The 13,656-nt window shown below is 45.4% G+C and overlaps 1 protein-coding gene across 3 annotated transcripts in view; it reads left to right on the top strand.

Moving 5' to 3' along the window:
- The window catches only part of Tec (tec protein tyrosine kinase), a 73,479-nt gene extending 60,945 nt beyond the window's left edge, over positions 1–12,534 (top strand). Inside the window, exons 10-17 of one of the 3 annotated variants that reach the window (XM_051170487.1) lie at positions 1,421–1,554; positions 4,912–4,986; positions 6,114–6,285; positions 6,697–6,913; positions 7,770–7,834; positions 10,478–10,596; positions 10,686–10,843; positions 11,864–12,531. In XM_051170487.1, coding sequence (XP_051026444.1) covers positions 1,421–1,554; positions 4,912–4,986; positions 6,114–6,285; positions 6,697–6,913; positions 7,770–7,834; positions 10,478–10,596; positions 10,686–10,843; positions 11,864–11,947 — 1,024 coding nt within the window. In that variant the 3' untranslated portion in view covers positions 11,948–12,531. Of the gene's footprint in view, positions 1–1,420; positions 1,555–4,911; positions 4,987–6,113; positions 6,286–6,696; positions 6,914–7,769; positions 7,835–10,477; positions 10,597–10,685; positions 10,844–11,863 lie in introns of all 3 variants that reach the window. The other 2 variants (XM_051170485.1, XM_051170486.1) reach the window with 2 other exon arrangements.
- The last annotated feature ends 1,122 nt before the right edge of the window (positions 12,535–13,656 follow it).

Here is a 13,656-nt window from a genome sequence, read left to right as displayed (position 1 = left end):
TGTGTGTGTGGCATCTGCATGTTAGTGTGTGGGTGCAGGCGTGCTCACCTGCACATGCGTACATGTGGAAACTAGGTGTTGACTTACAGGTATCATCCTCAATGCTTTTGCCATCATATTTATTTATTATTTAATTTTTCATATAAGGCTTCTCACTGAACCCGGAGCTCACCAGCTGGCTAGACTAGCTGGCCAGTGAGCTCTTGAGATCAGTCTGTCCCTTCCCACCCCTACACCCTGTGCCAGCACTAAAGTTAGAGGCACATGCCAGCACATTGAGGTTTTATAAAAGTGCCGGGGATTGGAACTCGTGTCCTTATACTTTCATAGCAGGCATTTTATCTGATGAGTTATCTTCTTAAGAGTTTTTATAGGAACTCCCTGTGTTGCCTGTATGTGTTCCTAATCTTCCAAATAAGATACTCCATTTCATCATTAGAAAAAAAAATCTAATCTTCATTTCTAAAATCTGGGCCATATTTTATGCTCATTTTTTTCAGAAAAATTTCCTATTGTTTCACACACATATGTATATATGTGTGTATACATAAATATACACATACATATGTATACATAGCTATGGAAGATGTACTAACATTCATTGGATAATTACTATGTTCTGAGCTATGCACAAAGGATGGTACATTGAGTAGAGCAGGCTTTAGTAGCTTAATGAGGGTCACAGACAGGCCTATCGGCAGCCATGGTAGCATAAAAGTTGGGGGTGGGGGTGGGGAGAGGCAGCATGTTATACTCCCAAGACACATTCCAGTTATTCCTGAGTGACATCCAAGCTAAGACCTTATAGCGAGACAGGAAAAACCGGAGAAAAGGGAAAGAGAGTTGCTGCCTCAACAGTGAGAGGAGACGGTGAGTTCAGGGAAACACCAGGAAGGGAGGAACAGATGCCCGAGATGTAGACTCGGACTGCAGGTCACCTCAGGGTCAAGGAAGCCATGCTCCACCCTCAGGGCACTTTATGCATCATCTCAGAGCATGTGAGAGCGTGGATGACTGGGATCTGTAGTCTGCAAGGCTGTCTACAAGAGAATGTAAGGATTCTGACGTCTAATCCATCCCCTCAGAGAAGGGCAAGTGTTCTAGGCACTGCAGGTCTATGTCCCTGTAGGACGGAAACTAACGCAAATTAAAATTCCACGCAGCTGGCTGGAGATGGTAAATGCTCTTGGTTTCCTTCCCACTCGTGCAGCCGACTTTGTTATTGTGAGTGCTGTCAAGACTTCCACCCATTGATGTGAGCCAAAACTCTAAGGGAATGGTAAACACGCTGTCTGTGTCAGGAAGGGAAGGAGTCAGCAGGAAGCGACCTACGGGGGCTGCCCTATAGATACCGTCTACGCATGACGTTCCATTATTGCCACCTGGGTGTGATACATTGCTTTGTTTTGTTTTTTATTAGAGAAGGATCGTCAGGTTTCAGACACTACCACATAAAGGAAACAGCAACATCCCCAAAGAAGTATTACCTAGCAGAAAAGCATGCTTTTGAGTCAATTCCTGAAATCATCGAATACCACAAGCACAACGCAGCAGGTGAGTGAGCTGTTAGTGACACACGAGCAGACATGGTGACCAATTCCTCAAAAGGTAGTTTTTATATAGTTATCTGTACACTGTGACTGATGTAAAATTATTGCATATTAAAAAATTCCGTATCTAGAGAAAAAAACAGAAGTCATAACGAATGCCATAGAATGCTACGTTTCCATCACAGGCCTCAAGGCCTTTAGTGTATGTGGACGCTCCCACTTCTGTGCTCTTTAGCCTTGGCCCTAAACTAAAAGTCCAAGATATGCCTACTTAAAGAGCAACCCAGGAGGCTGAGTTTGGAGGAACAGTTGAGCGAGAGTTCAAAGCCAGTCTGAGCAGCATAAGGAAGTCCCTCCCTGTATCTCAACAAGTAAACTTCAAAGATGTGTGTAGGGTGCTCATAGGAGCTTTCAGATGAGCCAGAGTTTCAGTTTATGCGAAGGCTTTCCAAGGAACAGAGTGTAGACACTCCTCACTTTATAGTGGGATTATGTCCTCATAAAACCATCATGAATTGAAAAATACCTTAAATGGGAAGTATATTTCATATAGCTAATCTACGGAGCATGCTGGCTTTGTAACATGGAACACTGTAGAGTATGAGGGAGTGACCCTTATGGTCACATGATTGGCTGGGAGCACATTACAGCTACACACCTGGAAGGTATCCTGTCTTACAACACTAGCCCAGGAGAAGAACAGAATTCACAGCCTCAGAAAAGGGCCTGATTCAGCAAGGGCGTGTCGCTGTTAATTTAGAAATAGGGTCTTATAAATGTTTATTATTGGCCCTATAAATTATTATTACAGGAGTATTTTCTAACCCACTAGCAATCAACGAAACACAGATACCTGTTATATTTTAAAATATCCTTAGTTCATGGGGAGCAGAGCAGATGTTAATCCCCTAAACTACCTCCCATATTGGGGCAGGTTCCCATGCCACTGGCTTCTAATAATTTCTATCAAGCTAATCCATCCATGATCCCAAATTCTCATCTGGGCCAAATCCTCCATCCACGCCGGCCATGTGCTTCTCCTCCACCTAACCCATGATGCCAGCCTCCTTCCTCTTCCTCTTCCTCTTTCTCCTCCAGCTCCTCTTCTGGCCTCTGACCACTTCCTATCCCAAGAACCTCTCTGTCTGACCAGCAGGTTTCCAGCCTCTTTTACTTTAATGGTGTAAACAAGTAGCGTGTCCAGTAGCCAGGTGCCCAATTCCACTTGTGGAAAGTTGACTTGTGAGTTTTAATCAAAGGGCCTCTTTACAGTGTCTGTTACTGTTCTATGAAGTAATTTACTAGTTTACATGTACAGATGATAGGAAGATTTTTTGAAATGTAATTTACACACCATCGAATTAATCCTTTTAAAATACAGTATTCAATGGCTTTTAGAGAATATTTACAGTGTGCCAACAGTCCCATCACCATAATCTAATTTTTTTGAACACTGTCATCATCCCCCAAAGAGATAGTGTACCCATAAGCAGTCACCCATGCCCCGCCTTCACCAGCCCAGCCCCAGGCAACCACTAACTCAGTTTCTGTCTTAATAGATTTGTCTTTTCTGAGCAGTTCATAGAAGTAGACTCATCCATTTATGCTGTGGCTGGGGTTTTTTGTTTGTTTGTTGCTTTGGCTCATTGTAACACTTCTACATTTGTCCAGATTGTATTGTGTATTCCTTGTTGACATATCAGAAAAGATGAAAATGATCAATGCCTGAAATACAGGAATTGTACAGTACATTGTATAAATTACTATGCCAAGCCTTGATAATATCTGCACAAGTGTTAGGCTCCCAGGCCATTATAAGTCTGTGTTTAATCCTTAAATTATTCAGTATAATGTCAGTGTAATATAGCTAAATGGCAAGATAGACAATTGGCCCTCTACACTGCAGTCTTGGAAGCTATTTTAACACTCATACCTTGACAAAAAAATTCCCTTCATCTGCTTGTGGAAACCAAGAAGCAGCCTGCATGTGAGCAAGGTTGAGATGTGGTGATACTGGGGGAAAGGGTGTGGGGACTCTGGACTGTGTAAATGCTTATTCATTTTTGTTTTGTTTTGCTTTGCTTATTTTACTTATTTTATTACTTTAGTATGGGCTCACTAAGCATATTCTTAGAGATTGCTGTGTGTGTTCTGCTTAAATCTGACCTGTCCTGGGCAAGAAATCCTGAGGAAGTTGAAATTTCAAAACGGAGGCAGCCAGAGAAGATGTCCACTCCTTTTTATTGGAAGATAACAATCCATTGTGTGGACATTTAGGTTGTTTCCACATTTTGGATTTCATGACCGAGGATATGAATAGTTGTACTCATGCATTTGCATAGAAATGGGGTCTCCTTTCTTTACAGTGCCTGTCTACACTGGGGTTTGATTGGTCGTTCTGCAATTCTGTACTCAGTATTTGAGCAATTAAGCAGGGCATGGTGGTGCACACCTTTAATGCCAGCACTCAGGAGGCGGAAGCAGGGGAAACCTCTGAGTTTGAGGCAGCTAGTCTATAGATAGAGTTCCAGGATAGCCAGGGCTACACAAAGAACCCTGTTTTGAAAAAGAAAAAAATAATAAAATAAAACAAACAAAAATAAAAACAAAAACAACTTAGCAATTAATTCTTATCAGTTTTTCTTCCAGAAACCCTTTTCTATAATCTTGTTCTGTTATTCTTTTATTCTTATATTTCTTTTTCTATTTTTTTGTGTTCTTATATGTTTTACTTTTACTACTATCTTAATCTATTTAACTGGTATGTATTTAGTGCCTGCTTCATGCAGGAAACCAAGCCTTGGAGGAGAGTATATTGGACATTAGCTGGTCATCAGCCCAGATGCACACACAACTGTAAAGTATGAGGGGATGTGCGATATAGGAGAAATATGGACCGATCTGGATGGCCCTAGAAGAGAGCCTCCTGATGCTTCTTGGGGACACTGAACAACTTAAAGGATTTGACCGACCTTGCTGATTTTCCGTGTTAGATAGTCCTCACCCCAGAGCATGACTTTAATGCTACAGTCACGAAGGCTGAGTTATATCAGTTGAATCCTGTTAAAATTCTCTTTGACCGTTCAGATCTCATATTAGAAAACATCATGAACTCCCTGATAATACTCCCTGGAAATCTTTTAATATCTTGTACTGTAGTAGAGGAGAGAAGGAGGCAGCCTTGTCCTGACACCGTATTGAAGGGCACGTGTACAGAAAGGTGGAAAGCGTACTGTGTACATGAAGAAGAGGAGGTTCAAATAATAAGTGAACAGTGTTTCCTGTGCATTTCTCATTTAGCGCTTGACTAAGTAGAGTGATTAAGATAAAATCCAACTGCAGTGGTTTCTTCACTCTTCAGGGCTTGTCACCAGGCTGCGGTATCCGGTTAGCACCAAGGGGAAGAACGCGCCTACTACTGCAGGCTTCAGCTACGGTAAGTCTCCGGTTCCAGTTGCATTGGTGAGCAATGGAAAAAGAGTCCAGCGCTACGAGACAAATGAAGATGCGTAGAGTTCAACTCTGGGCAGCTGTAGCCAGAGCTCTAGGGAGAAAGCCCAGGCTCTGATAGCCCCAACAGCCTCTGCTAGACCATCTGCCTCACGGTGCCAACTTAGGGGCGAGGAGGGGGAGGGGGAAAGAAGGAGAAGGATGGTGGGAGGGGAAGGGAGAGGGGGCCGGGGGCAGAGCTGATAAAAAGCCAAGAGAGGAGGTTTAATCCTGTGTATTGGGAAGAGGGTGCTCACATTAAGGGTGCAACAGAGAAAGGATTGGGGCAGAGCAGATGGGAGGTGTTCCTTGAGCAGTCTTGGTCCAACTGTGGTCCGCTTGGTAATTATGTCAGATCTGCCCCTGCAAGGTGTTCTGAGGAAGTCTTTATTCACCTGTGGGGCCAAGCTGGTTCTCAGTTGCCTGTACATGTACCCGGTGTGACCCGGGAGGCGTGGCTACTCACCGAGTCCGAGGCAGACTGCAGATTTAGAACCCTTGGAGTATTCAGAATAGAACACTGTAAGAGCTGTAAGATCCACGAAGGGGAGAAAGTCAGTTAGCTATCAGCAGGCTTTAGGTAGATGCTGCGTCAGTGACCAACACGCCTACACTCACAGGTATGTGACCAGAAGTAAATGAGACGGTGCAGACAAAGGTAGAGATCCTAGCCTTCCACCATGCTGCACTCACCCTGTGGGCAAGTGAAGAGTTGGTGGTTTTAGCAAAAGAATTCCCTGGGTGCAAGCTTTGCAACTTTTTATTTTTGTCTTGTTTCTTTGCAACTGTTTTTAATGCATTGATAGAATGTGTTTTTAGATGGTTATACTTTATAGTCACACTAGATTTTCTGTTTTCATCATTATTTATCAAATCCTTCCGCAGGGAAAAACTAAATATCGTGTCACTGCTGAAGTAGTTGCCATCTTGGTTCTCGCTGGCTGTGCAGCCTGGGTGTCTAGGGACAGGCTGCAGCTCTGTGCTGTGTCTTCTCGTAATTATTACTGTGTCACCCAGGACTGTGGGGCTGGTCTCTTCCCCACCAAAGGTCTCCTTTCCTTATCTGTCTTACAGAGAAATGGGAGATTAACCCATCAGAGCTGACCTTCATGAGGGAGTTGGGGAGTGGACTGTTTGGAGTGGTGAGGCTTGGCAAATGGCGGGCCCAGTACAAAGTAGCCATCAAAGCTATTCGGGAAGGTGCCATGTGCGAGGAGGACTTTATAGAGGAAGCTAAAGTCATGATGTAAGTTTCTATTATTATTGTTGTTGCTGCTGCTGCTGCTGCTGCTGATGATGATTATTATTATTATTAGTTGTAGTAGTAATAGCAGTAGTGTGGGTGTTTTGCCTGTGTGTATGTCTGCGCACCTTGTATATACTGGGCCTACAGAGAGGCCAGAAGAAGGCATCAGATTCCCCTGGGACTGGAGTCCAGGCAGTTGTGAGCCGTCATGTGGATGCTGGGGATTGAACTCAGGTCCTCTGGAAGAGCAGCCAAATCTCTTAGCCACTGAGTCATCTCTCCCCATGATAGAAGTTTCTAGCTTCTATCAGCTCTCACCTTTTGTATTAGAAATTGGCCCCGCCCAGTGCGTACATCTGCTGGTTTCTTTTCCTGTGGTAACTCTCTGTGTGTGTTTGTCATTGCTCTCAGGAAGTTAACACACCCGAAGCTGGTCCAGCTCTATGGCGTGTGCACCCAGCAGAAGCCCCTCTACATTGTCACCGAGTTCATGGAACGGGGCTGCCTTCTGAACTTCCTCCGGCAGAGACAAGGCCATTTTAGCAGAGATGTGCTTCTGAGCATGTGCCAGGATGTGTGCGAAGGGATGGAGTACCTGGAGAGAAACAGCTTCATCCACAGAGACCTGGTAACCGACGTCACCCTGGCCGCCCACTCCCGGTGCTGCCCACTCACTGGCTGGCTCCCTTGTCACGTGGGGTCAGCCAGTGAGCTGTGTTGTATTAGGTTTTGCCCTTAACAAGATTTTGTTATTTTAAAACTTGGTAAATTTCAATCATTTGATAACTTTAAAGGAAAAGACCTTTATTAAATCTAATAACACGCACACTTATATGTCTCCAAGCAAATTTCCGTGAATTAATTATTTGAGCTCTGGAAGATTCCCAGGAGATAGCCACTCATAGCAGATTTATTCCTTGTCATTGTGTTATAGATAAGAATACTATCTTTGGGGAAGTGAGAGTGGCTTGCCTATTGTGAGAAATGGGGAAGCTAGGCCTCACCTTGACCTTCTGACCAAGTGGCAAGCTCTATCTACTTTACACACAGTGAACAGAAACTACCAGAGAAATCCTGAGCTCATGTTTGCCATCTCTCAACTAAGAGGGGATTCTGGGAGTTTTCATTACTTCTGAAAATACTAGGAAGAACAAACCAAACCAAACCAACCCTGTTCTAAATGGCTGGGATGGAGACACTTCTCAGTGTCCCCCCCCCTCCGGTCTTCTCTGCCCTCTGCTTTCCCTCCCCAGCATTCTTCACAGATAGTGCCATAATCCCTCGTGGCGTTTCTAATCTCTCCCTCTCCAAGTTGTTTCAGATTCGTGTTGTATGTACCTTCTATAGGGATGAAAACAATGTACGTGGACACATGTACATCTTTTCTGATGCTGACTGCAGTATAATTTGTGGAAATTGAACTTCTGGTTTTCCTTTGCTGCAGGACTTTCTAATAAATGTAACATCACAACGTTGTTTTCCAGGCTGCCAGAAATTGTCTAGTGAACGAAGCAGGAGTTGTCAAAGTGTCTGATTTTGGAATGGCCAGGTATGGCTGAGTACTGTGTGCTTTTAAGGGATGATCACATTGCTTTAACTAATCAATGAGCATGAGAAAGCTTGGGAGACAGTTTCGTGGGTAAACTGTTTGCCTCCCAGACATGAGAACCTGGGTTTTTCCAGAACCCAGGAAAAACTCCAGAAGTGATAGCTCATGCTTGAAATCCCAGAACTGGGGAGGCAGAGACTGATGGATCCCCAAGGCACAGATTAGCTGGTGAACTCTAAGCCATTGAGAGAACCTGTCTCAAAGTAGGTGGATGCGTTCCTGAGCACACCACCCACACCACCCACAGCTGTGCTCTGTCCTCTATATGCACGCCCCCAGCAAGCTTACCTCCCCAAACTGGAACAAAAACTTGGGCCTGGTTGTGGCGATACTCTAGTACTTGGAGGTGGAGGCAGGAGAGTCGTGATTTTTAAAGTCATTCTTGGCTGTATAACAACTTTGAGGCCAGCCTAGGATACATGAGAGTATGCCTCTAAAAAAATTAATATGGGAATAATTTGCACCAATAAAGCAAAAAGGAAATCTCTTCAACTGTTGTGAAGTTAGGCTAACTGCATATGATGTTAGCAATTCTCTCCACTAGATGGTAGTAGAGCCTACTAAATCTCTCTCTCTCTCTCTCTCTCTCTCTCTCTCTCTCTCTCTCTCTCTTTCTCTCTCTCTCATTAGATTTTTAGAATCTTCTGGAATGTGTTTGGTGATGCAGTGCTTAGTAGACCTATGTTTTCAATCTCTTAATTTTTGTAATTTTGATAGTGTTAGAACAGACTTTTAAGAGGCATTTTGTCCCTCTTTACCTTTCCCTCTGTCCGTTGACTCATGGCTATATTAGAAATCAGGTGCCTACTGTGTGACAAGCCCAACCCTGTGAACCATGGCAGAGACTAAACTGAAGCTTCTTCCTATATCAGCCCACATGCTGGAGAAAGAAGACACATAGCCCTGGAGTGAATGACTGTGAGCGGGGAGTCAGCAAATGATGGCCTGCCAGTCCAATCTGTGCCTTTCTGTGCATCCCAGGAGTCAATGATGGGATTTCCATTTAAAAAATAGTTAGAAATAAACCAAAAGCGTATCAGGACACCTGAGAATTATCTGAAATTTAAGTCACTGTCCATTAAAGAGAATAGTGTTATTGAGACTCACAGCCTTGACCAATTGTTGATAGCTGTCTGTGGCCACTTTCACACTGCAGAGGCAAAACCTTGAGCTGTCACAGTGACTGCGTATCCTGCAGAATCTAGAATCCTGTATGCATTACCTGGCCTTTCTCAGGAAAAGTCTGCTGTCATCTGTGAAAGAGATAACTCGGGATTGGGGAGTGGAGGCAGCCACTGGAGAGCTGGGCCCAGCAAGGCTTTCCTCACATTGGAACATTGAGTGGCCAACACCAGAGAGCAAGAGTGGTGCTGCGTAAAGGCTGGGACTAGTGTCACCTGCCCAGGGAACCAGAAGAGGGCCAAGGCAGCTGCTCCAGAGGCCGAGCTACCAACAGTTGAGAGCGTAGAGAGGTATTAGGTCCTCTCGAGCCGAGGACAGCTCCCAAGAAGATGCTAGCCTTTGGAGGCCAGAGCACTGTCACTGGCAGCTTCTGACCCTCAAAGCCCTAGTTATTCATCTCATTGTGCTGGATGTAAAGAGTTCAGCACCTGACAGCTGGCCCTCCACTGTCTTACAGTCGTTCTCCATATATTTGGCTTTCACACAGTCAGTACTGTTATACCAGTCATTGTAGAACTATTCCGTATGCACTAAATTCAAACTCACCTGACTGACAACTAATTGATCCGGCCTGAGGGGGCATCGTCTGCCGGATACCATCTTTGTCTGTACCATCCAGCAGAGGAAGTTGGTGCAGTCATTTGGATCTTCTTGCCTGACAGCTTTAGAATTAGCTTCCTATAAATATATACGGCATTAATAATCCCTTTGGTAAACGTGTGCTGAATATACTGTGGAAGGGCTGAAATGCTCGCACCCATCCCTAATCAGGGATTCTCCTTGGCGGTTGTCAGTGCTAATGTTTCGATGTGTCTTTCTGGGTGGGTCTGTATATGTTCACATAGAAAAATCATAAAGTGTCGTGTGAGTATGGATGTGGAGAGGTGGTGTAATGCTATATAAATATAGCATATTTACCATCTTTTTATACTTCGTTTTGCCTTTGATTTTTTTTTCCTCACTGTTTTCATGTGCTATGGCTTTAAACTGTGCTCTGTGGAACCATGGGGCTGAGAACACGGGCATCTCTGGTTCTTTCTTACCACTTCCTTTAAGCAGCCCTGCTTTCGCTAGAGCTTCTGCATGCAGGGGCTTTGGGTAGAAGTTTGCTCAGAGAACAAAACCACATACCTCCAAAGTTTTCCACAGTTGTATAGTATTCTGCCTCTGTTGCCTCATAAAGAAGAAAGGTGGTCAACAGAACGGTGAAAGTGCACGCCCCAGGTCACCTTTTCATGTCCTCAGCATATGCCGAGGAGCTAGACATGACCAGGCAAGGCCATGACCTTCAGCCAGGTGCATGACAGAGTCAGTTACTGCCTTGGTCTGACTTTGTAAGGGGGGAAACGAAAGCGCACGTCTCTCATGCAAGGGTGTGACCTGTGGTGTGTCTCATCCTAGGTACGTTCTAGACGATCAGTACACAAGTTCCTCTGGTGCCAAGTTCCCTGTGAAGTGGTGTCCCCCGGAAGTCTTTAATTACAGCCGCTTTAGCAGCAAGTCAGACGTCTGGTCATTTGGTAAGGCCCATGGTGCACGTCCCCCGCGCCCCCCCCCCAATCTGAGGAGGAAGTAGGCACATCATTGAGTAAACCTTACCGTTTTGTAGGCGTTCTAATGTGGGAAGTGTTCACAGAAGGCAGGATGCCCTTTGAGAAGAACACCAATTACGAAGTGGTAACCATGGTTACTCGAGGCCACCGACTCCACCGGCCAACGTTGGCATCCAAATATTTGTATGAGGTGATGCTGAGGTGTTGGCAGGAGGTATGGCTCCTTCTTTGTGTTGTCTTATGATCTATAAAACATTCTGTGGTTGGGCCCAGCGGATGGGGGAAGGTATAGTCCTCAAAGCCCAATGAGGACATGCCTCCTGCTCAGGGGCATCGAGCTCCAGCGGGAAACCAAGTCTCTGCCTCCATTCTGAATACTGAGAAGATTCTGAAGAAATGGAGAACACTCATAGTTAGCTCAGTACTCAGGCTGATGTCTCCTGCCCAAGCGGGAACCCCTCCACATCCAGGGATGAGCCTGGTGGAGTTTGCTCCTCTCCCTTCCATGCTGGAGTTGTACTTAATCTCTAGAAATGTTGAAATGTCCCCTCCATAGACAATGCTAAGCGCCAGGAGAGAGCCTTGAAAGACAGAAATTCACACGTGTTGTGTGTCGAGACCTTTAGATTTAGTTTTCAGAATAACTCGTTGAGGTAGAGATACTTGTACTGTGACCATCAGACTCACGAGGGTGATGCTTGCCCAGGGCCAGATACCTACAGATCATCACAGGCCCACCTGGCACCAAAGCCGAGGCTCCCCAGTCACTGGCTGTGACACCTCCCACAAGCACTGGTTGGGGTAAGCAGAGGCCAACTGGGCAGGAAGTGGTGCCAGAGAGAACAGTGTGAACAAAGTCGAGGATTTGGTTATAAACATGGTGTGTGTGCGCCCAAGGGTGGGGCTTAGCATGTTTTAACAGAGAGCCAAGAGTAAGGCTTTTTGTGAGAAATGAGGTTAGGTGGCCAGGAGATGGGGGAAGGGCAGGTCACAGAGGCCTCTCCAAATGAGTCAGACTTGATTTCTCGGGCACTGTGGAGCTCCCGTAGGTCCCTGAGCACGGACCAACAGCAGGGGCTCAGAAAGGAGTCGCAGCTGTGGGGTGAGTTAGGGCAAAGACATGCCAGCCTGTGTTGAGTCTTGCTTCTCTCGTGTTCCACAGTATTTGAGCGGTGAAATTTTTGCCTGGGAATGGGTTCTGAAACTCACACCTTCCCTTTGACTTTAATTGTAGAAACCAGAGGGAAGGCCTTCGTTCGAAGATTTGCTGCGCACGATAGATGAGGTCGTTGAATGTGAAGAAACGTTCGCAAGATAAAAGGTGTCCCTGGTTTCCGAGGCAAGAGGAAGAAGCGGCACGCCCTTGGAGCGTCATTCACTTGGCTCCAGGGAGCGTAGACTGCTCTGCTCACAACCTGGGAACGCCAGAGCCTTTGCCTTTGATCCAGCCTTAGTCTGGGGCTGCTTCGTAGGCTGCAGAGAGTGTCTCTTAAAGCTGGTGACTTGAAGCACTCACTTTGCTCATTCCTTGGAGAGTTCGAATGCCAACCATGCACTAAGCCCTGTGCCCAGGCCTCAGGGTTTGCCCCTTTTGGAGGTGATTGTGGAGCTCTGTTAGCTGGCGCTAGTAGAAAGCCAGGCTGTGTGAGATGTGGAAGAGCCACGTCCCAGCAACTCTTCTATGACTTTTGGCTTCTACATAAACCTGGGCCAGGGCTGTTGTCTACAACTGAGTCCTAGGTAAAGCATGAAGCCACCTGCTTTAAAGTAGTAATTCTCTGTTTTGAAAACATCTCTTTCCAAACGTGTTCTTAGTATTACATTTAAAAATTTGTATACTGTATATATTGTAAATACATATAATATATAAAGTTATATATTTATAGGAAACACGAGCTTGTCTCTTTAATTGAAATTTTTTGTTGATTTTGGTTTTCTTGAGACAGGGTCTCACTATGTAGACCAGGCTACCCTCGAACTGCAGAGATCTGCCTTCAATTTCGGAATTTTAGGATCGGAGAATGACGGCTGCCAATTCTATCTCCCCCTTCCTGAGGAGAAGGACTTCTCATTCTTTGGTTGTTAGGTACCTGACTCACAAGTAGACTTGTACACGGAGCCATGTCTGCCCACTCAAGCCTTAGCATGGCCAATGATGAGCTTAGCTATGTGTCCCTGACCGTGGTGAGCAGAGCTGATTAGAATTAGGTGGAAAGTTTAATGACAGAATTAGTTACCGAAAAAGTCCCAAGAATGTTCCCAGGGTCTTGTGGATGTTCTTACTGAGGTGCTATGCACCAAAGGTGCTATAACAAAGTGGTACCTAACACAAGGAGATGCCCTGAGTGGCTTACCTGAGGTAGTCCAGGATGCTGCCAAGGAACCAGAGAGAAGGTCTTCTGAGCTGCCGTGTGGTTTTCAAGAAGCCTGGCCAGACTTGGGTCCCTAGATTATGGTAGTGTGACCATCCATCCCATCCTTGCAGTACACTCTAATGTCCAGTTTGTTTGAGAGGATTTCTCTCTTTCTTTCTTTATGGTTTTTTTCAGACAAGGTCTCTCTGTGTAGCCCTGGCTGTCTTGGACTCACTTTGTAGACCAGGCTGGCCTTGAGCTCATAAAGATCCTCCTGTCTCTGCCTCCAGAGTGCTGGGATTAAAGGCACAAGCCACCCCACCTGGCTTGAGTGGGTTTCTTACTCTCACAATTTTCATTTTTCTTCATAGGCTTCAGGGAGAAGAAGCCAATCCAGTTACCATTAGTAGAAACCATTTACTATAGAATACTCTGTTCTTGGTATTTATGAGCCCCCAAAGTGAGGAAGGCACAGACTTCTTCACGAGTCAGTGGCCCCTGAGAGCTATTGTGACCTACATAGAAACATTTGGCGGACACATAGGCAGGAGCTGGTTTCCCTCTGACGTCGCAGAACTACCTCTTTGGTCAGGAGTCTGTGTCTCCCCAAAAAACTGAAGACTGCAAAGCTCATTGCATTCTTGGACCTTTTAGAATGGATACAAGTAAAATA

The sequence above is a fragment of the Acomys russatus genome, chromosome 28, assembly GCF_903995435.1.
Source record: "Acomys russatus chromosome 28, mAcoRus1.1, whole genome shotgun sequence".
Lineage (NCBI taxonomy): Eukaryota > Metazoa > Chordata > Mammalia > Rodentia > Muridae > Acomys > Acomys russatus.
This window is presented reverse-complemented; position numbering and strand designations above follow the sequence as displayed.